Source organism: Pleurodeles waltl, chromosome 8, assembly GCF_031143425.1.
Source record: "Pleurodeles waltl isolate 20211129_DDA chromosome 8, aPleWal1.hap1.20221129, whole genome shotgun sequence".
Classification (NCBI taxonomy): Eukaryota; Metazoa; Chordata; class Amphibia; order Caudata; family Salamandridae; genus Pleurodeles; species Pleurodeles waltl.
Window position 1 is genome coordinate 1450029438 of NC_090447.1, and position 27606 is coordinate 1450057043.

The window sequence follows — 27606 nt, forward strand, 5'->3', positions numbered from 1 at the left end:
TAACCTCCTCCTCCTCTCTCCCCACGGCCCGTGTTCAGTGGCCTCGGGGGCAGATAGTTTTATCTTTTCTGCTTTTCTTAGCTTGCACTCATTTGTGGCTGCTGCTGGTGGCTAGTGGGGCTCCCCGGTTGACGTCTTGGTTAAGGAGGTAGCCTTTTTTTCCTCTCCACTAGCATACTTCCAGCCGCCATGTTGTCTTGTCAGCGGTCTAAGTGCTGTCTTCTGCCTCGTGGCCTATATTTAAGCCCGATGCAACAGACGCTCAGCGGAGTACTCTGAGTGAGTTGACAGTAGGCCTGACGCAGCAGACACACACACCTAGGGCAATCCCGTCTCTGCCCGCCCGTGCCGGGCCCAGGGGATACCACCCCAGTCCCTTCTAGGAGGAGAGTAGTTACTTACTCCCCTGACTTCCTTTATACCCTTAGGTCTTCCTCCTTGGGAACATGTCTTCAAAGCTTTGACCCCACTGATGCCATGGGTCTCTGCATTACATGTTGTTGGTCCCCCCGGCCTGAATTGGGTTTCGGACCTCTGCTCCAGGATGGTACTACAAGTACCTTCCTCCTGGCAAACTGTCGCTCCCTGGCAGCCCATAAACTGGATATAAATCTGCTTCTAAGTGAGCTCTCACCTATAGCTTTTTCCTTACTGAGACTTGGCTCCATGAGGGATCTGCCTCTGATGTTGCTTTAGCTCTACCTCCTGGTTATCTGATAAATAGGCTCAACAGAGATGTCTCTAGAGGTGGAGGAATTGCTATGATCCATAGAGACACATTAAAGGTTACCTCATATCCTCTGCAGTTAGCAGGCTGTGAAAGTATGTATTTTTCCATCACGCCGAATCCTCAGTTTACCTTTTCAGGAGCCTTGATTTATCGCCCTTCCGTTCCCCCTGAAACTATCCTGCACTCACTCTCAGAACACATTGCTGAACTAATTTGTACAAAACCCAACTTTACGGTGTTGGGTGACTTCAATATTCATGCAGAGGACCCAGAAAATTGTACCACCAGATTCGCACTCTTGGATATGGACGTGCTAGACCTAGTCCAATTAGTTAAGGGTTCTATGCATGTGAAGGGGCACACCATCGATCTAGTTTTTTCTAATATCAAGGGCCTACCTTCTATTCCTCCTCTCCCTCTGGCCTGGACAGACCACTTAATAACTCTTAAGCTGGTTATTCCTGTTAGTAATTCTCCTCAGACTGCATTTCAATCCTTCTGACGCTGACACAATCTCAAGACTAGCGCCTGGATCAATACCTTGGAAATGCTGAAACCCTCCCCCAGGGACAATATGGAGAGTCTGTTACAGACATTCAATGGTTGAATCACTAATGGTCTAGATGTGCTGCTTCCCTACTCTACCAAAGTTGGAGGATGTCATAGGAAAGGTGCCCCATGGTTCTCTCCCCACCTTCATCACCTAAAAAGAGAATGTAGAAGACTGGGAAGAAGATGACGAAAATTCTATGATGATTCCTTAAAACAGGAATATAGGAGAGCTATAAGGTCTTTCCATTTGGAAATTAAATTAGCCCAATCAACTTATTATGCCTCTAGAATTGAGCAAGCGTAGAACTCCCCTAAGGAGATTTTTCAGGTACTCAAAGAAATTGTTCAGCCACACCATTATTCTGATTTAGTGGAGTCCTCCCAAGAACACAGCAGCAACCTTGCACGTTTTTTCCAACAAAAAAGGATTAAACATTTATTTGATCTTTCCCGCAGCTGCCGCTCAGTCCTTTGAGTTGACAGGCAAGCAGACTTTATGCCTTACTTCCTTTTTGGCATACTCTTCCCTCTGCGAAGACAAGGTCATCAAATCGCTAACTACTCTTAAGTCAGGTTCTCCCCTTGATCCAACTCCTCCTCAAGTGCTGGCACTATGTGGCCCTGTTGTTGCACCTGTTATTACTAATCTCTTGAATTTTTCATTGTCCATGAGCATAGTTCCCGGACAGTGGAAACATGCTATTGTCAAGCCCCTGTTGAAAAAGCCCAACTTAGATGACACCCGGTATACTAACTACAGGCGTATTTCTCTGTTGCTTTATCCCAAATAATTGAACGGCATGTCAATGCTCCACTATCTTGCTTCCTGGAAGATAACAATATCCTTCATTCTACACAGATGGGCTTCAGACCCCTTCACATCACAGAGTCAGCTCTAATTGCAGTCACAGAGGATGCCTTCAAGCAGTGGCTGGATGGATGTCCCAAAGTAGGCCTAAGCCTAATGATGACAAGACCAAGGTATTGATAAGTGGACATCACTCACATCTGAGATCTAATCCTTCTTTTTTGGAAGTTTTGGTAAATCTCCCTACCCCTAAGGAACTCATTAAGAGTCTGGGAGTGTGGTTGGATCCTCAGCTTACTATGGCATATCATGGCAGTAAGGTCTCCTCTACCTCTTTTGGTCTGCTAAGGCTTTTGAGGAAGGTTTTTAAAATCCTTCCATGTGTTGCCAAAAGACTTATGTCCAGGCCCTTATCATCTCGTGCTTAGATTATGGTAATGCCTTGTACTTTGGATCCCCCAAATATGTGATCTAAAAGCTGTAGATAGTGCAGAATGCCTCAGCCCATTTTCTTTTGAATGTACTGAGGCACAAATCAGCCAAATCAGCTTTTTCTGCACTCCATTGGCTCCCTGTTGAACATCGCATTGAGTTTAAAACCTTATGCTGTGTTCACAAAGCCCTGTATAATAGAGGTCCTCTCCTGCTTAGGACATTATCTTCTTTCTGCATACCTACTAGACAGCTTAGGTGGACATTATCTTTTCTCTGCATACCTTCTAGACAGCTTAGGTCCTCAACAGCTGCTCTAGCTCTTATTCCTAGAGTAAAGAAGTCTAGATGGGGGGGAAGTTATCTGGCTTACCGTGTGGCAAAGTTATGGAATTCTTTACCTCTCAGCCTTCGACTTACCAGCCATGAATTTTCTTTTCGGAGAGCACCTAAAACTTGGCTATTCAAAGCATAATCCCACAGTCTACTTCTCAGAATTTTGCCCTCAGCGCTGGGAAGCCTACGTGTAGCCATGTGCTCTATAAATTTCCTTGATCATCTATACACAGTACCCTGTCTGTATTCTCACTTTCTATATTTCTTTGTACAGCCACAACTTTAAATTTGTATTGGCTTTACACATATGGGCAAAATGCCCCACCAGTCCACACTGTCAGCATTCCTTGCCTGTAGCACCTAGTACATTTTTTTCCATTTGTATAATATCAGGCTGCTTATTTGTATTTCCAGTATTCATTTTTTCACAATACTTGTATATCCTTTATCTGTACTAAGCACTTCTGTTTCCTCTTGTTGAACACACAATACGCTAGTGTTGCTATCCTTTCCTTTCTATTTCCCTCATACAGCGGTCAGACTGTTCCACTACTTTTGCTATCTCAGTTGCATCCAGCAAAGTAGGATTTCTTGCCACCCATAGCCTCTCCTGCATTTTCTTGTTCCTGCACTGTACTATCAAATGGTCTCAATCATCTCATCCCTCACGGTCCCAAGCTGACATTTAAATGATAATTCCCACAATCTAGTCACAAACTGATCTATTGTTTCATCAGTTTTTTGTGGTTTGGTACAAATCTGTTGTCTGCTCATTACCATGTTGACTTCCTTAGCAAAACGTATTTCTAGTCTGGTTTTAGCCTCTACATATACATTGACAATGGCCTGGCCATCATTTTCTGCTGCTTTTGGCAGATACTTAAAAATATGTTGTCCCTCTTTACCCACTGTGCTTAACATTAAGGCTTTCTTTCTAGAAGCTCTGAACTCCCTCACTTCTAAGGCTTCTATATAATTCTCAAACATTTCAATCCACTCCTTCCATTCAATTGATCGGTTTAAAACCATAGGAGGAGGAATAATTGATGCGTCCATTTTTCCCCCTTGTTTCTTTTATACATATATATACATATATATATATATACACAGACTGTAGGAAAATAGCCTCTTTCTAGCATGGTTACCCCCATTTTTGGCCTGCTTGTCAGTGTGTCTGACTGTGTCTACTGGGATCCTGCTAACTAGGACTCCAGTAGTTTTGCTCGGTCCCCCTGAATTTGTTTGTTGGATACTAATAACACAGTATTCCACTCATAACTGGCATACTGGTGCCCCCTTATAAGTCCCTAGTATATGGCACCTAGGTACCTAGGGCATTGGGAGTCCAGGGGATCCCTATGGGCTGCAGCATTTCTTTTGCCACCCATAGGGAGCCCATGCAATGGCTTCTACAGGACTGGCATTGCAGCCTGTGTGAAATAGTGCATGCAACCTTTCACTGCCATTTACACTGCACCAGGTCACTTATAAGTTACCTATATGTCAGGCCTTCCAACCCTGAAGGCTAGGTGCAGAGTACCTGTGTGTGAGGGCACCCCTGCACTAGCGGAGGTGCCCCACGTCGTCCAGGACCATTTTCCTGGACTTTGTGAGTGCAGGACGCCATTTTACTTGTGCACTGGATATAAGTCACTACCTATGTACAGCTTCACAATGGTAACTCCCAATGGCGATGTTTGGTATCAAACATGTTGGAATCATACCCCAAAGGCTTTTACAAGCATTGGGTGAATGATTCCATGCACTCGGGGGGCTCCTTAGAGGACCCCCAGTACTGTCAGTACAGCTTTCTGAGGTTTTCCAGGCAGCCCCAGCTGCTGCGATCTCACAGATAGGTTTCTGCCCTCCTGTTGCTCAAGCAGCTCGAGCCGAGGAAGGTAGAACAAAGGATTTCATTTGGGAGAGGGATGTCACACCCTCTCCCTTTGGAAATATGTGTTACAGGCATGGGAGGGGTAGCCTCTCAGAGCCTCTGGAAATACTTTGAAGGGCACAGATGGTGCCCTCCTTGCATAATCCAGTCTATACCGGTTCAGGGACCCCCAGTCCCTGCTCTGGCGTGAAACTGGACAAAGGAAAGGGGAGTGACCACCCCAGGGGTGGTTCTCAGAGCTCCTCCAGAGGGTCCCTGGGTTTTGCCATCTTGGATTCCAAGTTGGCAGGACACTCTGGGAGCATCTGAGTGGTCAGTGCCAGCAGTTGATGTCAGAGCCCTCCCCTGAAAAGTGCTTACCTGTGTAGGTGACCAATCCCCCTTTGTGTCTCTCTCTTGGGTGGTTCTTCAGATTCAAATTGCAAGACTCCAGCAGAAATCCTCTGCATCCTTTACTTCACCTTCTTACCAAAGAAACTGTATCTGGACCATCCAGGAACTCTACAAACTGCAACAAAGAAGCAAAAAGACTTGTGCAACATTGTATCTTCAGCTCCAGCCAGCAACTGCAACTGTTTCCAGGTTGTGCGTCCTCCAACGACTGCCTGTCTTCAGCTTGCACCAGAAGAACGAAGGAATCTCCCTTGAAGGGAAGGAGTCACTTCCCTACTTCAGCAGGCACCCCTCTGCAGCGATGACCAGTGGCTTGGGTCCCCTCTCCTGAAGAAGTGCATGGATCCAGCAACACGGGTGGTGGACTGAAGTGGCCCGACAGTCCAGACATCCAGCTGTCCTTTTGGTGGAAGTAGGAGCTTCTCTCCGCATGCAAGACAGTACCTCTGTGCTCTGAGTCTTTTGTAGTTGCCAAGGCTTGTTGGCATTCATCGACAAAGTTATTCATGCACCATGCAGCTCTGGCCCCCAGCTCGCTATGCTGTGACGCACAACTGTGAGCTGTGTGCTGTGAGTGGCTCTCCGGCGGCATGGGATCCCTTTGTGTAGTGCTGCGTGGGCCTCCTTTTGCACCTTCTTTATCCCCATGCTGTAGGGCTCCTGTGCGTGCTGCCTGGCCTTCTTAGGGCTCTCTGAGTTGCTGAGAGCCTCCTCTGTTTCCCCTTTCTGGGTACAGGTCACCAGGTCCCTTCTGGTCCCAGCCAGCACAATTTTCCACTAACAGTGTGCTTTGAATTTACCAAGGCTTGTTGGCAGAATCCAGCTACACAAACCAGACTGCATTCATCCATCCGGCATGGGACATTTTCTGCACCAACCAGGAACCCACATCTCTCTTCTTAGGTGCAATACGGACTGTTGTTCCTCACTGGTGGTTCCTCATTTGCACCTTCATCCTGGTTAGTACGGGCTCCTGTTCTCCCTGGACTCTTCAGTGCTTCTTGGACTTGGTCCCCTTCTTCCACAGGTCTTCAGATTCAGGAATCCATCGTTGGTGTCTTGCAGTCTCTTCTGGTTCTTGCATAATCTTCTTTTTCGTGTTCTTGTATGTTCTAGGAACATTTCTGTGATGTACCCCTGCTTTCCTGGGCTCTGGGGTGGGTTCTTCTACTAATTAACTTTGGTGTTTTCTAATACTCCCAGCACCCCTCTACACACTACACTTACCTAGGTGGGAAACAAACTTTCACATTCCACTTTCTTAGTAAATGGTTTGTGTTCCCCCAAGCCCATTTCAAACTATTGTGATTTTCACTATTTGTACTGTTTTCTATCTGTTTTTACAACTAATTCTACATTCTAGTGTATATACTGTGTATATTACTTACCTCCTAAGGGAGTATAGTCTCTAAGGTATTTTTGGCATTTGTGTCACCAAAATAAAGTGCCTTTATTTTTGTAACACTGAGTATTTTCTTTCATGTGTGCGAGTACTGTGTGACTACAGTGATATTGCATGAGCTGTGCATGTCTCCCAGTTAGGCCTTGGCTGCTCATCCACACTACCCCTAGAGAGCTTGGCTTCTAGACACTGACTACATTTCACTAATAAGGGATAACTGGACCTGGTATAAGGTGTAAGTACCTTTGATTGCCACTACAAACCAGGCCAGCCTCTTACACAGACTACTCCAAAGCTCTGTTATCTACACATTTAGATGAGTTTGATACACAGGTAAGTTATTCTGAAAATAAGATTGTCTAATTAAAGATGTGCCAAACACCACTTGTTAGAAATGGGGTTTTTGGTTGGCAGTTAGGTTGCCCTCTGTCCAAGCAAGAACCCTCACTCTAGTCAGGGTAAGTCACACACAATCCAAAATCAGCCTGTGCTCACCCTCCGGTAGCTTGGCACGAGCAGTCAGGCTTAACTTAGAAGGCAATGTGTAAAGCATTTGTGCAATAAATCATACAACACCATAGTATAACACCACAAAAATACACCACACAGTGTTTAGAAAAATATAGAATATTTATCTGGGTACTTGTAGGTCAAAACGATCAAAGTTGCAATACGAATTTGTAAAGATATCACTGAAAAGTGATATTAAGTGTCTTTAAGTCTTTTAAAAAGCAATAAAGTGTCTTTCAAGCACAGAGTACCTGGTTTCTGGTGGGAAATCTCCTCAGAGGGCCACAGGAGAAGAGATGCGTGGAAAAAGGGGTGTGTGCGTCGATTTCTCCTCAGCACACACAGACTTGCGTCGTTCTTTTCCACGCGGGGAAGTCGGGCGTCGTTTTCCGGCGCGCATACAGTCTCTTTTTGTGGATCGCGGGGATTACCAGATGTCCCGGGTCTGTGCGTGGATTCTCCTGCTTATTTTCCGGCTGCGCGTCGTTCTGCGGGGCTGCGCGTCGAAGTTTCGATCTCACGGTAGGCGTCGCGTCGATTTCTCCTTGGAAGTCGGGCGGCGTTGTCCTTGCGAGGCCGGGCGTCGAAATTTTGGTCTCACGGCAGGCGTCGCGTCGATTTCTCCTTGGAAGTCGGGCGGCGTTGTCCTTGCGAGGCCGTGCGTCAAAGTTTCGCACTCACGGTAGGCGTTGCGTCGATTTCTCCTTGGAAGTCGGGCGGCTTTGTCCTTGCGAGGTTGTGCGTCGAAGTCTCGATCGTCCCGAGGGCGTCGCGTTGATCAGCGTCGGTGTGCGGCGTTTTTCTCGCCGCGAAACAAGCTGTGCGTCGAAATTTTCGGCGCACGGAGCGTCCACGTGAAAGGCAGAAGTCTTTTTGGTCCTGAGACTTCAAGGAACAGGAGGCAAGCTCTATCCAAGCCCTTGGAGAGCACTTTCACAGCCAGACAAGAGTTCAGCAAGGCAGCAGGGCAACAGCAAGACAGCAGTCCTTTGGAGAAAGCAGACAGGTGAGTCCTTTGAGCAGCCAGGCAGTTCTTCTTGGCAGGATGTAGTTTCTGGTTCCGGTTTCTTCTCCAGCAAGTGTCTGATGAGGTAGGGCAGAGGCCCTGTTTTATACTAAGTTGTGCCTTTGAAGTGGGGGTGATTTCAAAGAGTCTCTAAGAAATGCACCAAGTTCCCTTTCAGCTCAATCCTGTCTGCCAGAGTCCCAGTAGGGGGTGTGGCAGTCCTTTGTGTGAGGGCAGGCCCTCCACCCTCCCAGCCCAGGAAGACCCATTCAAAATGCAGATGTATGCAAGTGAGGCTGAGTACCCTGTGTTTGGGGTGTGTCTGAGTGAATGCACAAGGAGCTGTCAACTAAACCTAGCCAGACGTGGATTGAAGGGCACAACAAGATTTTAGTGCAAAGAAATGCTCACTTTCTAAAAGTGCCATTTCTAGAATAGTAATATTAAATCCGACTTCACCAGTCAGCAGGATTTTGTATTACCATTCTGGCCATACTAAATATGACCTTCCTGCTCCTTTCAGATCAGCAGCTGCCACTTCAACAGTGTATGAGGGCAGCCCCAATGTTAGCCTATGAAGGGAGCAGGCCTCACAGTAGTGTAAAAACGAATTTAGGAGTTTTACACTACCAGGACATATAAACTACACAGGTACATGCCCTGCCTTTTACCTACACAGCACCCTGCTCTAGGGGTTACCTAGGGCACACATTAGGGATGACTTATATGTAGAAAAAAGGGGAGTTCTAGGCTTGGCAAGTACTTTTAAATGCCAAGTCGAAGTGGCAGTGAAACTGCACACACAGGCCTTGCAATGGCAGGCCTGAGACAAGGTTAAGGGGCTACTGAGGTGGGTGGCACAACCAGTGCTGCAGGCCCACTAGTAGCATTTAATCTACATGCCCCAGGCACATGTAGTGCACTCTACTAGGGACTTACAGGTAAATTAAATAGTCAATCATGGATAAACCAATCAATAGTACAATTTACACAGAGAGCATATGCACTTTAGCACTGGTTAGCAGTGGTAAAGTGCTCAGAGGTCAAAAGCCAACAACAACAGGTCAGAAAAAAATAGGAGGAAGGAGGCAAAAAGTTTGGGGATGTCCCTGTCAAAAAGCCAGGTCCAACATGACCCCCCACCAGCCTAAAGCCAGGGGAGAACAATCACTATCCTGATGTACTTCCCTGTTTGAGGCGACAGAACAAGGACCCAGGCCCACAACAGCAGGGGCATGCTCCAGTTCTTCGCCTTCCTGACTCCCATTGGATCCCTCTGTCCATACTCTCAGGGCCCACTAAGCCCATCCATGGGGAACCTTTCTCCTTTCCTGCGGATCCCATCTGTGTAGCACCTAACCTTACTTTGCTCACAGATGTATCCCAGGAGCAGGATAGTACCACCATGACCAACATAGTGGTGTTGCCCACTCTACCCCTGGGGTGTGACACTTGTCCCCTCCCCAGGGATAACTCTGTCCACCCGGACAGCAAGCCACAGTGATTACTGACAGCTGCCAGGGATGAGAGCCAGGCCCCAGGCCTCTCAAAGCTCTCCAACCACTGTGGCTGTGGAGAGTGGGGGGCGGTAGCCCCAGGTGCTGGGCACCCTTTAACCACTCTCCCTTCCACCAGGTCAGGGATGACAGCCTGAACCTGGTCCTCCCCTCTGGGGCTTTGTACCCTCCCTCCTGGAGCGGTACCCCCAGGGTCCAACATGGTCAGGGTGCTTACAGAAGTCACCCTGTACCATTCCTCCACCAGTGCAGGGCTGTTAACCTGCCACTGGCCCTCCAACCTGGGGCCTGTACCTTCAGGTTGGACTAGGGCCCGGGGTGAGGCTTCCCTCCCCCTGCCCTCCCTTCTGGGGTCCAGCACCCTCCAACTAGGAGTGGCCTCCTCAGAAGACAACATGGTAGGGGCACTGTTATCAGTAGCCCCTCCCTCCAGGTCCGGGGGGACACCCTGAACCTGGTCTTCCAGCCCAGGGTCTGTACCCTCAGACTGGATCACTGCCTGGCAAACCAGGACTTCCTGGGAGGCACACCTACCCCCCACCAGGTCAGAGTTTAACCTCTGCACCTGCCCATTCAACTCAGAGTCACCACCCTGAAGTTGAACAATCGCCTGGCATGCCAGGACTTCCTGGCGGGCACCCTGACCCTCCACCAGGTCAGAGTTTAACCTCTGCACCTGACCATTCAACTCAGAGTCACCACCCTGAAGTTGAACAATTGCATGGCGCACCAGGACTTTCTGGGAGGCACACCTACCTCCCACCAGGTCAGAGTTTAACCTCTGAGCCTGGTTCCCCAACCCAGGGTCACCACCCTGAGGTTGGGCAATTGCCTGGCACGCCAGGACTTTCTGGGGGGCACACCTACCCCCCACCAGGTCAGAGTTTAACCTCTGAACCTGGTCATCCAACCCAGAATCAACACCCTGAGGTTGGACAATTGCCTGGCACAGCAGGGCTTCTTGGGAGGCACACCTACCTCCCACCAGGTCAGAGTTTAACCTCTGAACCTGGGTATCCAACCCAGAGTCACCGCCCTGAGGTTGAACAATTGCCTGGCACTCCAGGACTTTCTGGGGGGCACACCTACCCCCCACCAGGTCAGAGTTTAACCTCTGAACCCGGTTATCCAACCCAGAGTCAGCACTCTAAGGTTGAACAATTGCCTGGCACGCCAGGACTTTCTGGAGGGCACACTGACCCTCCACCAGGTCAGAGTTTAACCTCTGAACTGGGCCATTCAACTCAGAGTCACCACCCTGAGGTTGAACCATTGCCTGGCAGGCCAGGACTTTCAGGGAGGCACACCTACCTCCCACCAGGTCAGAGTTTAACCTCTGAGCCTGGTTCTCCAACCCAGGGTCACCACCCTGAGGTTGAACCATTGCCTGGTATACCAGGACTTTCTGGGGGGCACACCTACCCCCCACCAGGTCAGAGTTTGACCTCTGAACCTGGTTAGCCAACCCAGAGTCACCACCCTGAGGTTGGGCAATTGCCTGGCACCCCAGGACTTTCTGGGAGGCACACCTACCTCCCACCAGGTCAGAGTTTAACCTCTGAACCTGGCCATCCAACCCAGAGTCGACACCCTGAGGTTGGACAACTGCCTGGCACGCCAGGACTTTCTGGGGGGCACACCTACCCCCCACCAGGTCAGAGTTTAACCTCTGAACCTGACCATCCAACCCAGAGTCAACACCCTGAGGTTGGACAATTGCCTGGCACAGCAGGACTTCTTGGGAGGCACACCTACCTCCCACCCGGTCAGAGTTTGACCTCTTCACCTGGTAAGCCAACCCAGAGTCACCACCCTGAGGTTGAACCATTGCCTGGCATTCCAGGACTTTCTGGGGGGCACATCTACCCCCCACCAGGTCAAAGTTTAACCTCTGAACCCGGTCATCCAACCCAGAGTCACCACCCTGAGGTTGAATCTTTGCCTGGCATGCCAGGACTTCCTGGGGGGCACTCTCACCCCCCACAAGGGACACGCCATCCCCAAGGGCCACACAAGAGTCTGGTTGGCGCAGGTCTCCCGACCTCTGCCCATCCGGCAGAGTCGGGGTTTCCCCCAAACCAGAAACGGTTTCACCTGGGTCATTCCTGGGGGGCTCTGCTCTCAGAGCTGACCCCTGACTTTCAAGATCCTCCACTGGGGTCGGCCACCCCCTCTCAACCCTATGTCTGGACTTCTGCACCCCCTCACTAGGAGTGGTACTGCCAGACACCAGAACTGTTGGGATGCTGTCTACAGTCATCCCCTCAAGTTCTTCTGACACTGCGGGGCTTCCCTCAAAAGGTAGCCCTACGGTACAGGTTAGGCTCTGAGACCTACCTGGGACACTACAATCCTCTCCCACCTCACTTGGTCGGGAACCACCTAGACCACTCCCTTCAGGAGCACCCCCAAATGCATCTTCAGACTCTCTGGTACTCACCCAAAAGTCTGCCTCCACTGTAAGTTCCCTGGGGTCAGAGAACTCACACTCCACCTGGTGTTGGCGTAGCTCTGGAAAATAAGGACCAGACATATGCTCTCCAGCAATTACATCACTCTGCCCTTCACATGTATTAACCACAGTACCCTTCACCCAACCACCCAGTAACTCAACCTTGGAAAAGCACTCTACTTCACCCTCCTGAGACTGGTGAGACAGTATCTGTCTGTCCCTGACACTCAACCCAAACTCTTCTGGGATGTCTCTACACTCTATATCCAGGACGTCCACCAGGGGGGAACCCTTTTCTCTGTCACTCTCTGCTAGAGTCAGTAAAGTGTCCCTCCCCCCAGTAGGAATATGACTCCCTGTGCCAGTTCCCCAATCCTTCTCAGGGACCCTGTGCATAACGGGAACTACCTCATACCCTTGAACCGCCTGGGGTGTGTCAACTCTCTTCTTCAAGTTGGGTACCACATCTCTGGGCTTGTGCCCTTCTTCAGCAGTACTAGATGCAAGATTTTTGCTGCCACCATCTGAACTGGACTCAGCCCTTCCGGCCTCCAGTTTCAGCTCTTTACAGCTCAGCTCTTGAGCTGCAATCTTTTCTTCTTCCAGGGCTAAGAGACTTGCTGCCTCAGCCCTTTCAATAAACTCATCTAGCTCTTCCATCCACCGTGCTTGAGCCATGAGCCATTCTTTTTTCACTGGGTCTCTTTCCTCATCTGAGTCGTCCTCCTCCTCCTCTGAGGGGTACTTAGTCATTTGGTTTCTTGCTGCCTCTCTCTCTGCCCATCTGTCTTCCTCCCAGACTATGTAGGCATGTAGCATCTCTGCTTTAGTAGATCTCTTTGCTACAGGAAGGCCACATTCTCTGCAAAGCTTCCTTAGGTCAGCCTTAGTGAGGTGGTCAGTAGGCAAAAAGAATAAGTAGGTAAGCGATCCCATTCTGATAGGATCTTACCAGCAAAAACCAAAATCCAAAGTCCAAAATATCAATAGTATATCCAGGAGGACATCAGAGACCAAAAGTCAAAAAAGAGATAAAAAATCAAGTTGACCTTCAACTGTGGGTAGGTAGTGAAATACTTAGCTACTGTATGTCACTGCACAAACACAAGTCCTATCCTCACCGCTGATCACCAATGTTAGAAATGGGGTTTTTGGTTGGCAGTTAGGTTGCCCTCTGTCCAAGCAAGAACCCTCACTCTAGTCAGGGTAAGTCACACACAATCCAAAATCAGCCTGTGCTCACCCTCCGGTAGCTTGGCACGAGCAGTCAGGCTTAACTTAGAAGGCAATGTGTAAAGCATTTGTGCAATAAATCATACAACACCATAGTATAACACCACAAAAATACACCACACAGTGTTTAGAAAAATATAGAATATTTATCTGGGTACTTGTAGGTCAAAACGATCAAAGTTGCAATACGAATTTGTAAAGATATCACTGAAAAGTGATATTAAGTGTCTTTAAGTCTTTTTAAAAGCAATAAAGTGTCTTTCAAGCACAGAGTACCTGGTTTCTGGTGGGAAATCTCCTCAGAGGGCCACAGGAGAAGAGATGCGTGGAAAAAGGGGTGTGTGCGTCGATTTCTCCTCAGCACACACAGACTTGCGTCGTTCTTTTCCACGCGGGGAAGTCGGGCGTCGTTTTCCGGCGCGCAGACAGTCTCTTTTTGTGGATCGCGGGATTACCAGATGTCCCGGGTCTGTGCGTGGATTCTCCTGCTTATTTTCCGGCTGCGCGTCGTTCTGCGGGGCTGCGCGTCGAAGTTTCGATCTCACGGTAGGCGTCGCGTCGATTTCTCCTTGGAAGTCGGACGGCGTTGTCCTTGCGAGGCCGGGCGTCGAAATTTTGGTCTCACGGCAGGCGTCGCGTCGATTTCTCCTTGGAAGTCGGGCGGCGTTGTCCTTGCGAGGCCGTGCGTCAAAGTTTCGCACTCACGGTAGGCGTCGCGTCGATTTCTCCTTGGAAGTCGGGCGGCTTTGTCCTTGCGAGGTTGTGCGTCGAAGTCTCGATCGTCCCGAGGGCGTCGCGTTGATCAGCGTCGGTGTGCGGCGTTTTTCTCGCCGCGAAACAAGCTGTGCGTCGAAATTTTCGGCGCACGGAGCGTCCACGTGAAAGGCAGAAGTCTTTTTGGTCCTGAGACTTCAAGGAACAGGAGGCAAGCTCTATCCAAGCCCTTGGAGAGCACTTTCACAGCCAGACAAGAGTTCAGCAAGGCAGCAGGGCAACAGCAAGACAGCAGTCCTTTGGAGAAAGCAGACAGGTGAGTCCTTTGAGCAGCCAGGCAGTTCTTCTTGGCAGGATGTAGTTTCTGGTTCCGGTTTCTTCTCCAGCAAGTGTCTGATGAGGTAGGGCAGAGGCCCTGTTTTATACTAAGTTGTGCCTTTGAAGTGGGGGTGATTTCAAAGAGTCTCTAAGAAATGCACCAAGTTCCCTTTCAGCTCAATCCTGTCTGCCAGAGTCCCAGTAGGGGGTGTGGCAGTCCTTTGTGTGAGGGCAGGCCCTCCACCCTCCCAGCCCAGGAAGACCCATTCAAAATGCAGATGTATGCAAGTGAGGCTGAGTACCCTGTGTTTGGGGTGTGTCTGAGTGAATGCACAAGGAGCTGTCAACTAAACCTAGCCAGACGTGGATTGAAGGGCACAACAAGATTTTAGTGCAAAGAAATGCTCACTTTCTAAAAGTGGCATTTCTAGAATAGTAATATTAAATCCGACTTCACCAGTCAGCAGGATTTTGTATTACCATTCTGGCCATACTAAATATGACCTTCCTGCTCCTTTCAGATCAGCAGCTGCCACTTCAACAGTGTATGAGGGCAGCCCCAATGTTAGCCTATGAAGGGAGCAGGCCTCACAGTAGTGTAAAAACGAATTTAGGAGTTTTACACTACCAGGACATATAACTACACAGGTACATGTCCTGCCTTTTACCTACACAGCACCCTGCTCTAGGGGTTACCTAGGGCACACATTAGGGATGACTTATATGTAGAAAAAAGGGGAGTTCTAGGCTTGGCAAGTACTTTTAAATGCCAAGTCGAAGTGGCAGTGAAACTGCACACAGAGGCCTTGCAATGGCAGGCCTGAGACAAGGTTAAGGGGCTACTGAGGTGGGTGGCACAACCAGTGCTGCAGGCCCACTAGTAGCATTTAATCTACATGCCCCAGGCACATGTAGTGCACTCTACTAGGGACTTACAGGTAAATTAAATAGTCAATCATGGATAAACCAATCAATAGTACAATTTACACAGAGAGCATATGCACTTTAGCACTGGTTAGCAGTGGTAAAGTGCTCAGAGGTCAAAAGCCAACAACAACAGGTCAGAAAAAAATAGGAGGAAGGAGGCAAAAAGTTTGGGGATGTCCCTGTCAAAAAGCCAGGTCCAACACCACTGTACCATCGATGATGTTGTGACAGGCTTTTATTTGCAAAGTGTGCCTATCAACGTAGTGCAGTCATCTATCTTGGGTGCCCATCACCCATAAACTTTGAAATATAAATGCACTTACTGCTGGTAAATGGAAATTCAGATTTATCACAGCGTTGATTCTTTGTTCTTTAATAGCTGATGTTGATCCAGTATCTTGACAAAACACGGATGTGTGGGTACGTCACCGTCGCACCGAAGTAGATTCCACAATTTATTTTGCCTTATCTGTAGTGTTACTCAATTATGTGCTACCCAATCACTAAAAACCGCCGGCCACATGTAGCTCTGTGTTCGTTTTCAATAGAAAGTGTAGCTTGTTCCGTAGTTTAACAACTGCGTCATTATCATAATCGTGCATGTTGCTATTTTATTGCACGCACAAGCAAGAGCGGGGATTACGGTTGGTACGAAGCTCTGCGTCTACATGCGCAGAGGTCATTTTTCCACCGTGTGAGCTGTAACACTCATTTGAAAGGTATATATTTTTTAAGCAATTTCCAAAAAAAAAAATCGGATGCACTACAGTCTCAATACCGCCAGTCTCACTAGCGCCTTACTATCAACTCAGCAGTTTCTACACCGGATGAAATTACACATCCTCTCACAAATGAAATTCTCGCACCAACTATATCGCGGTCCCTTCTTGATGGCTGGAGCTCGTTGCCATATCTTGCAATGAAGGTCTCATACGAATCGTAGTTGTTTAATATAAGTTTTATTCAGAACTGAGGCAACTGCAGTTGGTGCTCCCTCTCCAGCCAACAGACAACTGACACTCAAGAGAACCCCCACTATGTCACCACCTTAAAACTCTAGAATCCCCTAATTCAAGCGTTTGGATTAAAGCCATACAACAATGACTAATAATTTACATGCTTAACTACAACATAATACTTGATATAATTACCTAGATGTATTCCAGTCACAAGGACATCAGTATCTAGTGAGTTCCGGTGTTCTACACATTGAACCGTCACCTTTTCTAGCCATTCAGACAAGATTGGCCAATGAATATTTTTGAGCAGAGTGTACAGCTGGTTGCTGCACTGAATAAATGTAGACAACAGCGTAATAATAACACTAAGTCGACACCTAGAATAGCCAGACGCTTGGCCAATTGCTGTTTTATTTGAAATGATAATACCTACAGAAAAAAATTAACTTTTTTATTTGAATGGCAATGAAACATTTTTACTGAATGACCATGGTGTCACGTTTCGTGTATAAGAACAGGTGTGCAGCCATAGACAGCAAATCAAAGTACTCGGATCATGGATTGAACCACTCCCCCAAAAGCAAGTGTGTCCGCTCTGTCTCACAAATCCAAGACCTTAAAATCAGCATTTGTCCCACACAGTAGTTATTTTAGCCACCCTAAACTACAAACAAACCATTCAAGTCTATACTTTTCAACAACCCCAAATTAATTCCCTGCCAAACAGACTGAATGTTGAAGTAGCAGGATGAATATTGCAATATGCTCTTGTGGAAACCTGTACTGAAAACCTATTAATTTTCCCCATAAATGTTAATATTTGGCTGAATAACGTGACCGCTACAGCAATAACTTTGAATAATGAAAAACTAAAGCTGTACAGTCTTGCTCTGAAAACCTGCTTACCTTCAAAAATGCTTTATCTGAATAGAAATAATTACAGATGTTACCCCGAGGATTTGTTCATAATGTTGCCGAAAGAAGTCAATCTTGCTCCAAAATTATATTAATTGGGCCAAAAGAGATTAGGTATCTCGACCTCAAAAACCTGTGATAGGCCACAAACTATCAGATTGACCTAAAAAAATCTATTCATATTTCAAGAACCATTCTTCATAGCCCAAATGCGCTGATATTCTTCTTCGAAAAAGGAATATTATAGCCTTAGATCCCGCCGTAGTGGGCTCTACTGGCTATTAAAGGCCCGCTCCCGCGTTAAAGGCCCGAGACGAAGGCGAAGGCCTTTAACAAGGGAGAGGGCCTTTAATAGCCGGTAGAGCCCGCTACGGCGGGTTCTAAGGCTATAAGAACATTCTGCCACTCAGGGCAGAATGTTCTATTAAATAAAACAAATTCCTCAAGAAGCCCGAGGGCTCTTGCTGTGAACAAAGAGAACGTTGGAATGTTGGCGCTGCAGGCTTTTACCGGCCATTAAAACCCCAGAGCACTCCATTGTTTTCAATGGAGCTGCCAACGTTCCAATGTTCTAATTTGCCTTAAAGCCAATCAATTATACCGCAAAGGGACGGGGGGAACGAGAGGAATAATTTAAAAAGAAAAAAACTGTTACCTGCCGCATACCTTCTCTGTGTTCCTCGCTGCCTCAGTGCTTCTCTGCTTCTGCTCTCCCCATCCAGTCCAGACACTTATCATCTCATGCTTTTACCCAGCATGAGAGAAGCGAATAGATTGGTCTGAGCAGGCTGAAATGACTGCTCAGTTGGGGACTGAGAGCCTGCATTGGTTCTTTACCCGGGCTGTGCAACAGAGCCCGGGTGGAGGGTTCTAAACATGCATGTTGGTTTGGTCGGCCTAGAACGCTGGCCAAACTAACAAGCGCACTTAGAGTGCAGACTAAAACTCCTTCCCTTGGTAACAAAAAGGACGGTCTCACCCCACCCTACACTGGCTGAGGAGGAAGTGAAAAATAAAATGATAAAATATTTTTATTATCATTTTTCTTTTCAGCTGTTGTTTCAGCAGTGGGGCGATGCTTCTCCGCCGTAAGGGAATGGTGGGAGTGGATTAAATGAAGTCATATACTTTTTACACATTTTGTTTTCAGGAAGGACTTAAGACTGGCAGGCAGGGCCAAGATGGTTGGCAGAATGCCACTGAGTTTTGAGAAAGTCTGTATTTTGTACAGGATCCATATAGCTCTTTTCCTCCCCTAAGGATGTTGAAAGGGGTTATGGGGAAGAAGGCACAATCTGATATAGCACAGGAGTTGTTATCAACAATGACCTTGTTTTCACCCTACTGTTTCCTAATGACATCACTAACATTGCATTCACTCACAATCAGTGCGAAATCTGCAAATTAATGAGTGCTCAAACCTCTTCTCAGAAGGCAGTGTTCGGTGCAACTGAATGTCAGCAAGCTGAAAACAAAGACTGCATAGTCTTGAATCCACCACATAACTGTTCCACTTGTACACACTCCCTGCTCTTTTCTCTCACCCTTGCAGGTCTCTGCTTTCTCCCTTTGTGATGAGTTTACCATCTTTCTCTTCCTCTGTCCTCCTCTGTGTGCTCATCCCTCTCTTGCTCTCAGTAAATGTCTGATGCAGAAACATAAGTACTGGTCCCAAAAAATGACTGCTGGTAGCCCCCACCGGCAGCCAATAACTTATTTTAAGCACTGGTCAGAATCTATAGGTTAATAAAATTCACAATGTTAGTGTGAGAAATTGGGCGCAGGTAAGATACAAGAAGTGGATTGGGCCAGGCCAGCGCTATTCTTCGGACTTTGAAGAAAGTTTGAAGAACATGTTTTAAGAAGGTAAAGCTCAGCGGGGAAAGGATATAAGTGGTGTCTGAGGAGGGAGCATTGTTGCCAGGGACCTGCTGGACCAAGTTGAAGTGAAAATGCCTATGTTCAGACGTAGGGCCAGACTTACAAAGTTATTTTGCAGTTGCAGATGGCAAAATATGCTCTTTGCGACCGCTAAATGGCATTGCACCATGTACCAACACTAATTTGCGATCCGGTAACCTATCACCAACTCACAAAATAAGGCATCCCTTCCTGATAGCAAGTTGCAGGGAAATGTATGATTGTTTTGTGACCAGTATTGCTGTCACAAAACAATCGCAGTTACCACCAATTTCGAATTGGTGGTACCCATTTGCAAATGGGAAGAGGTTCCCAAGGAACGCCTTCCCCTTGTGAATAGGGGCGCCAACATTTTTTTTAGAGCAGGTAGTGGTCCCTAGTACTACTGTCGGCCCTTAAAAAATTAAAATGAAACATCTAATTTTTATTTTTTAAATGCATCCTGTTTTCCTTCAAGGAAAATGGGCTGAATTTCAAAAACAAAATAACTGCTTTATTTAAAAAGCAGTCACAGATGTGGCGGCCTGCTGACCCCAGCAGACCACCATCCGTGTGAGTGCAGCAATTCCCAAATGGGTCACAAATTGCGACCTTGCTCATGAATATTACTGAGGCAGGTCCCTTGCAACCCACTTGCAAATCACAGACAGTGTCTGAGACACTGTTGTTCATCAGCATTTGTGACTCGCAAATAGTGAGTCACTAAAAATCACAATTTACGAGTCAGAAAAGCTGACTATCGTACATCTGGCCCTTAGTCACTTTTTGGAAGGCAAAAATGTTCAGAAGGATGAAGCTAGAGGCTGTGATGAGTTCCAGGAGGCTGGATATCCCTTTGCCGAAGGAGTGGTGAACAGTATTAGCCAGTGCACAGAAGAAAGTAGTGGAAGCTACTGTAAAGTCAGACCGACCAACGATGCACCTCAGGGGTGGGGGAAAGCAGGCTGGTCCCTTTCTTCTCTCGGTTCATAGAGTAGTTTATAGACAAAACAATTCCTAGACAAAAAAGGTGCCCTGATGTTGGCTGTCTGGGAACCTTTAACACCACAACCAAGGGTCCAGGGCAGATAGGACACCACTTGCAGGTTCAGATTCCAATGAGGCTGGGTCCAGATGCAGGTTCAAGACAGTGGGGGCCTGTTGTGTCCCTGCAGTTCTGAGCAGAAGGCCAGCAAACTACCCCTTGAAGTTAATCTGATAATCCTGGGTTCAAGTGATGCAGCAGTACTCAAGCAGTTGGGCAGGCCTCTGAGTATTCAAGGAAGGCTCCGGGCAGCAAGGTTGTCTTTCCAGGTGCAACACAGCAGTCTTGTGGCATACTCAGCAGGCCACAGCAGCAGGCAGTCCTCTGAGAGCCCTATCACAGGTCTAGAAAGTGAACTGAAGAGTGGTTCTGAGGGTCCCATTTTTATACCTGGTGCCTTATTTGAAGTAGGAGAAACTTCTAGATGTTTTCGTTTGAAGTGCTTGAAATTTCTTGTCCCGCCGTGGCTCTAAGCTGACTGCAGGGACAATGCAGTGGTGGCATGTCCTGTATGTCAAGGCAGGACACAACCTATTCAAGTGGGGCTATGTTCAGCTGTACCCCCATCCTGCCAGGTGATGGCCCAATCAGGCATACCAGATCATTCTATTGCATGCTTGGGAGGAATAAATGGTTCAACTGCAAACTACATCCAGTTATGTGACCTAGGACAGGCTGCAGGTACCAAATAGAAGGACAGGAAAATGTCCATTTTCTAAAAATGGCATATTTAAAATTGTAATTTAAATTCCAGCTTTACTATTAAAGAGGATTTTGAATAACAATTTCATAGATACTAAGCATGAAATGCTCACATGTTCCCAATCAAAAGTTAGCACTTATTAAATGTAATGATCAACCTAATGTTATCCTACAGGAGAGGTAGGCCTCACAGTAATGGAAAACACATTTAAGAGTTTTTTTACTACCAGAAAGTGTAAAAGGTAAAAGTAGATGTCCAACCTTTTAATTACAATGCACCCTGCCCTATGTGCTACCTTAGGGGTGACATATGCAAAAAAATGGGAGTTTAAGGCTTGACAAGGTGGTTATATTGACACGTCGAATTGACAGTTTCAAACTGCATTCAGGCTTCAATAGCAGGAAGTGTAAAAGGTAAAAGTAGATGTCCAACCTTTTAATTACAATGCACCCTACCCTATGTGCTACCAAGTGCCTACCTTAGGGGTGACATATGGAAAAAATTGGAGTTTAAGGCTTGACAAGGTGGTTATATTGACACGTCGAATTGACAGTTTCAAACTGCATTCAGGCTTCAATAGCAGGCCTGGGACATGTTTGAAGGAGCTACTTAAGTGGGTGGCACAATAAGTGCTGCACGCCCACTAGTTACATTTAATTTACAGGCCTTGGGTATATTATATATGTTAGAAATGGGGTTTTTGGTTGGCAGTCAGGTTACCCTCTGTCCAAGCAAGAGCCCTCACTCTAGTCAGGGTAAGTCACACACAATCCAAAATTAGCCTGTGCCCACCCTCTGGTAGCTTGGCACGAGCAGTCAGGCTTAACTTAGAAGGCAATGTGTAAAGCATTTGTGCAATAAATCATACAATACCATAATATAACACCACAAAAATACACCACACAGTGTTTAGAAAAATATATAATATTTATCTGGGTATTTGCAGGTCAAAACGATCAAAGTTGCAATATGAATTTGTAAAGATATCACTGAAAAGTGATATAAAGTGCCTTAAGTCTTTAAAAAGCAAACAAAGTCTCTTTCAAGCACAAAGTACCTGGTTTCTGGTGGAAAATCTCCTCAGAGGGCCACAGGAGAAGAGATACGTGGAAAACGGGTGTGTGCGTCGATTTCTCCTCAGCAGACCCTGACTCGCGTCGTTATTTTTCACGCGGGGAAGTCGTGCGTCGTTTTCCGGCGCGCGGACAGTCTCTTTCTGTGGATCGCGGGGATTACCAGATGTCCCGGGTCTGTGCGTGGATTTTCCTGCTTGTTTTACGGCTGCGCATCGTTCTGCGGGGCTGTGCGTCGAAGTTTCGATCTCACGGCAGGCGTCGCGTCGATTTCTCCTCTAGAGGTCGGGTGGCGTTGTCCTTGCGAGGCCGTGCGTCAAAGTTTCGATCTCACGGCAGGCGTTGCATCGATTTCTCCTTGGAAGTCGGGCGGCGTTGTCCTTGCGAGGCCGTGCGTCAAAGTTTCGGTCGTCCGGAAGGCGTCGCGTCGATCAGCGTCAGTGTGCGGCATTTTTCTTGCCACGGAACAAGCTGTGCGTCGAAAATTTCACCGCACGGAGCGTCCAAGTGAAAAAGAGAAGTCTTTTTGGTCCTGAGACTTCAGGGAACAGGAGGCAAGCTCTATCCAAGCCCTTGGAGAGCACTTTTACAGCCAGACAAGAGTTCAGCAAGGCAGCAGGCCAACAGCAAGGCAGCAGTCATTTGTAGAAAAGCAGACAGGGGAGTCCTTTGAGCAGCCAGGCAGTTCTTCTTGGCAGGATGTAGTTTCTGGTTCAGGTTTCTTCTCCAGCAAGTGTCTGATGAGGTAGGGCAGAGGCCCTGTTTTATACTAAGTTGTGCCTTTGAAGTGGGGGTGACTTCAAAGAGTGTCTAAGAAATGCACCAAGCCCCCTGTCAGTTCAATCCTGTCTGCCAGAGTCCCAGTAGGGGGCGTGGCAGTCCTTTGTGTGAGGGCAGGCCCTCCACCCTCCCAGCCCAGGAAGACCCATTCAAAATGCAGATGTATGCAAGTGAGGCTGAGTACCCTGTGTTTGGGGTGTGTCTGAGTGAATGCACAAGGAGCTGTCAACTAAACCTAGCCAGACGTGGATTGAAGGGCACAACAAGATTTTAGTGCAAAGAAATGCTCACTTTCTAAAAGTGCCATTTCTAGAATAGTAATATTAAATCCGACTTCACCAGTCAGCAGGACTTTATATTACCATTCTGGCCATACTAAATATGACCTTCCTGCTCCTTTCAGATCAGCAGCTGCCACTTCAACAGTGTATGAGGGCAGCCCCAATGTTAGCCTATGAAGGGAGCAGGCCTCACAGTAGTGTAAAAACGAATTTAGGAGTTTTACACTACCAGGACATATAACTACACAGGTACATGTCCTGCCTTTTACCTACACAGCACCCTGCTCTAGGGGTTACCTAGGGCACACATTAGGGATGACTGTAGAAAAAGGGGACTTCTAGGCTTGGCAAGTACTTTTAAATGCCAAGTCGAAGTGGTAGTGAAACTGCACACAGAGGCCTTGCAATGGCAGGCCTGAGACAAGGTTAAGGGGCTACTGAAGTGGGTGGCACAACCAGTGCTGCAGGCCCACTAGCAGCATTTAATCTACAGGCCCTAGGTACATATAGTGCACTCTACTAGGGACTTATACGTAAATTAAATAGCCAATCATGGATAAACCAATCAATAGTACCATTTACACAGAGAACATATGCACTTTAGCACTGGTTAGCAGTGGTAAAGTGCCCCGAGGTCAAAAGCCAACAACAACAGGTCAGAAAAAATAGGAGGAAGGAGGCAAAATGTTTGGGGATGACCCTGTCAAAAAGCCAGGTCCAACAATATACCACTCTACAAGAGACCTAAAAGTAAATTAAATATACCAATGAGGTGTAAGTCAATGTTACCATGTTTATAGGAGTGAACGCAATTAGTTTAGCACTGGCTAACCTGCTTTCATAAGCAAAAACTACAAAGAGATTTCAAATTAAAAGTGCATTTTTAAAGCATAAACGAACAACAGAAAACAAATTATTAAGCAGACATCACAAAATAGTGGACAATAGAGAACTGATTGCCTACATTATATGACAGGTGAAATAAGCATCTTACACCATTTACTAAATTGTATTATCAGTTTTTCCTTCTTTTACAGAGATGTTTGTCAACAATAACTGTAGGCAATGGGTTACACGCATTAAATTCTCCTAGATATTTTGCTTTCTGATTGCCTGGTTTTGAAACTGAACCTCACTCATGGCAAATTCCCTGGTAATGAACTGAGCGTGCTAACCACTTTATCAGCTTTTAAAGATAAGGCTGCTGATGTCCACCTGGGGCAAGAGGCTCTGAGGTGATGACACACAGACATGTGAGCATGTGCATATACAGGTGTGGACTGAGATTGTGACACTGCAGTCTAGCTCATCCTAGTATATGTGCACCGAAAGCCTGTCATAGAAGGGGCCATCTAGTGATTGGTGCTGCCCTGGTGTAAGTCTCATAACTGCATTATACCTTAAGCACCAAATCTGAGCCAATGCACAGTATCGCCATACTTAGACCTATGGATACCAGTCAGGTATCAATTTGAGAATAAACATGTACACCAAATACAAATCCATTGTCACATTTGTGATAACTGTATTCCTTCTCTCAATTATCATATTTTGCTGGCTCAGCCTTAATCATATTCAGGCCTTTGTCTGGCTTACTGAGTCAAGTTAATTACTCTGCTGACTAGCAGGAGGATTAAAGGCCTCGCACACAAAAGAGGCACTAAGAGTGCGTGGTCCCGTTAGTGGGAAAGAAAGGGGTAGGGAGAGAATCTGCATGTGCAAGAAAAGGGCAGCAACTGTGTTTCCCAGCTACACCTAATTGAGATCCATGGTCTACCCCTTGTTGCACCACTTGTTAGCCAGACTGCTTATTTTTACTATACCTAACTGGGTTTAATGCTCATTTTACCATTATTTGTCTTTCAAGATTCGTACCATCAAAAAGAATGTTTGGTGGCTACAAGTAACAGAAGAGAGTGTGGTTATCCGGGTATAAGTGCAAAGGAGTGCAAAAAGCGATGCTGCTGCTATGATCCAAGAGTGGCAGGAACCATTTGGTGCTTCCATTCCATCAAAGAAGGTAATGTCTATATGTATCAATATTTCTGTAGCAATTCAATTTAATCTCTGTTCTTAAGGATGTCTCTCTTACATTCACTTTCCTTGTCTTCTCTCTGTATCAGGAAGAATGTTTTCATTTATCTCACATTGACTTATCTTAATAAATATTCATATATTATCTCAAAGTGTTTCAATAAAAATGTTTCTCCAATATATTTTTCTCAAACCAACTTATTAAGCTCTAAAATTGTACAAGAATGTATCCAAAATTGATGTTTGTCCATTTCTGTACCACCATCTCTGTCAACCAACAGCTTACTGAAAAACACCAAATGTCACCTGTGCATTTGTAAAGTCTTCAAAATGTGTTCACTGAATGCATTAAAGGTGCACCAGATTCTGGATTTAATATTTAAGTGTTTTTCCATAAATCCCAAAAGATCTGAGAAATTTAGAAGACTCGGTATTGCACAAGTCGTTGGTGGCTAAGGACTCTGCCACATTTGTTTGGATTTCAAATAATTAAAAAGGGTGAATGAGTACAATTCCAGAAATAGATTAAAATATTTAAAATAGTAACAATCAGTGATAGTTGGCTAGCACAGTACACACTATAAATTGGTAAACTGGATACTTTACGCACTCTCTAGAAAGCACTGTGAACCTGGTTTAAGTGCACAGCAAACAAACAATATATGTTGCAAGCCTTGAAACCCAATTAGCATAAAGTTCAAGTGCATTTGTGATATTTTAAACCTTCCCAACGACTATTGTAACATCATAAAGGTAGCTTTTCTGAACTTAGATTTAAGTAGCGTCTATGTATACAGTAGTTGGCAAGCATGTGCATACAGGGTTATGGTTGTCTACAAGGTGCTGTGACTTTAATGTGTTGAAGACCAGTGACCTGATTTTGGTCAGCAGTATACCTAAAGTTAACTATAGATCTTCTGATAATTGTTTTCTTGGGTTATGTATTCACAGTTTTTTTTTTTTAGTTATATTTAGTTTGTGAAAAAATGTATGTTTTTCATAAGTGCAAAATTTACAGCTGAAGGGATGAGTAAGTAATTTTTAACTAGGTAAACATAGGTTTTATAAGAGTGTTAAACATTTAGCATTTCTAACTTTTGAAGGCACCCAGTAAATACTGCTCAGTCCAAATTCAAGTCCAATCACTTGTACCACGAGAGATTTTAAGATGCGAATTCATAATTTATTTATTTTTTCCTTCAACAGCATCTAAACATTAGAATTTGGTGAATGATATACATTCTGTTCCAGGTAGTAAGATATTAAATTATGCATACGTGTACAAGGATTTTCATGAATAACAGGTGGTTAACCAATGTTTAGAATTAATGGCAAGATGACTGTGTCAGCGTGCACATCTATTTCACCTTAAGTTACCCTAAGCGCACAACACTGCATACAAAGCACTCTTGGAAAGGTAGGCTTTCCTTGGTTTGGCATTTAAAGTCCCAAAAACTGTGAAATCTTAAAATCCTCTGTTAGAGCAAAGGCAGCAAGGACAGTAATCACGTGGTGTACTGCGCTATCATTTCAAAATAGAAGACAATGCAATTATGGTTATGTTGGCTCAAGCTCAATTTCAAACATCTTAGAACCTTAAGAATTTTTTAAAAAACTTTCACAACTACATTGGAGTTTTTATAGGGCTAACACCGCAATTCAGGGCGACTAACAATTGTTACACTAGACGAGTTGCTAGACCAAAGGTTTCATTGCTTTGGGGTTTCACTCGTCTCTGCATTCATTTTAGCAATACAATGAAATTGATTAATGAGTAGAAGGATTAGGAGAAACCATCTTTAAGTTGTATATCCTAGCTCAAGTCATAGTAATACTTTACTATGCTAGGTAAATAACCAGCTTCTCTCTTACCCCTAGTCTAATAATAGTCTTACATTTGCAGTTGAGGAAATAAGGTAAGGGCCTGGGATGGACACTATAGAAAGTGAACAGTACTTTTAGAATGATCTTGCTTTCTGCCTACCACTGTCTTCAATGCTCCTGAGGCAATGGGTAGCATGGTCAGTGCCAGGGGCCTTAAGGTGGAATGGCTGCTACTCGTAGTGTCTCTTAATTAAGGAACCATCTTGCCACACTTAATGATGCCTACGGATTTGTCTCTGTGCACTTGTGCCTTAGGGAGTGGTGACTGTTCTACTAAAGTGTGATTAACATCTTCCACTGTCCACTTCTGTCAATGTGGTTCTCAACGTCATAGTTGAAGGGCCAGTTTACACCAGTGCTAGTGACTTATTGTTTTGTTGCTAGTACAGTAAAACACAAATTCAACCTTCAAGTAACTGATGCTGTGTTTTGTTTTGAACAGATAACAAAGAGTGCTCCCTGAAGCCCAATGACAGGACAGACTGCGGATACAGCGGCATCAGCGCTGTGGAGTGCCACAGACGCGGCTGCTGTTTTGACTCCAGCATCCCTGGCGTTAACTGGTGCTACTACTCTCGCTCACAAGGTAAGGATCTGTCCCGCGGTGAATATCAGCAGGGTTGCTACTTCTGCTGTTTTTCACTTGTTGACAGTGAAACACGTGGGCCATATTTTCAAGAACGTGATGCAGCACAGCAAGTTACCTTGCCGTGCTGCACTGAGTGACAGGGAAAAGGTAGGGATGTGATGTATTTAAAAGAATATGGCACATTCTTTCCTTTGCCCTGCAATGGTGGCATTTTAGCTGC

At 46.1% G+C, this 27606-nt stretch overlaps 1 protein-coding gene across 1 annotated transcript in view; it reads left to right on the plus strand.

The window, feature by feature from the left end:
• The window catches only part of LOC138249257 (putative gastrointestinal growth factor xP4), a 67400-nt gene that overhangs the window by 16565 nt on the left and 23229 nt on the right, over nt 1-27606 (plus strand). Inside the window, exons 2-3 of the mRNA XM_069203228.1 lie at nt 24747-24899; nt 27240-27383. Of these exons, the coding sequence (XP_069059329.1) occupies nt 24747-24899; nt 27240-27383 (297 nt within the window). The remainder of the gene's footprint in view (nt 1-24746; nt 24900-27239; nt 27384-27606) is intronic.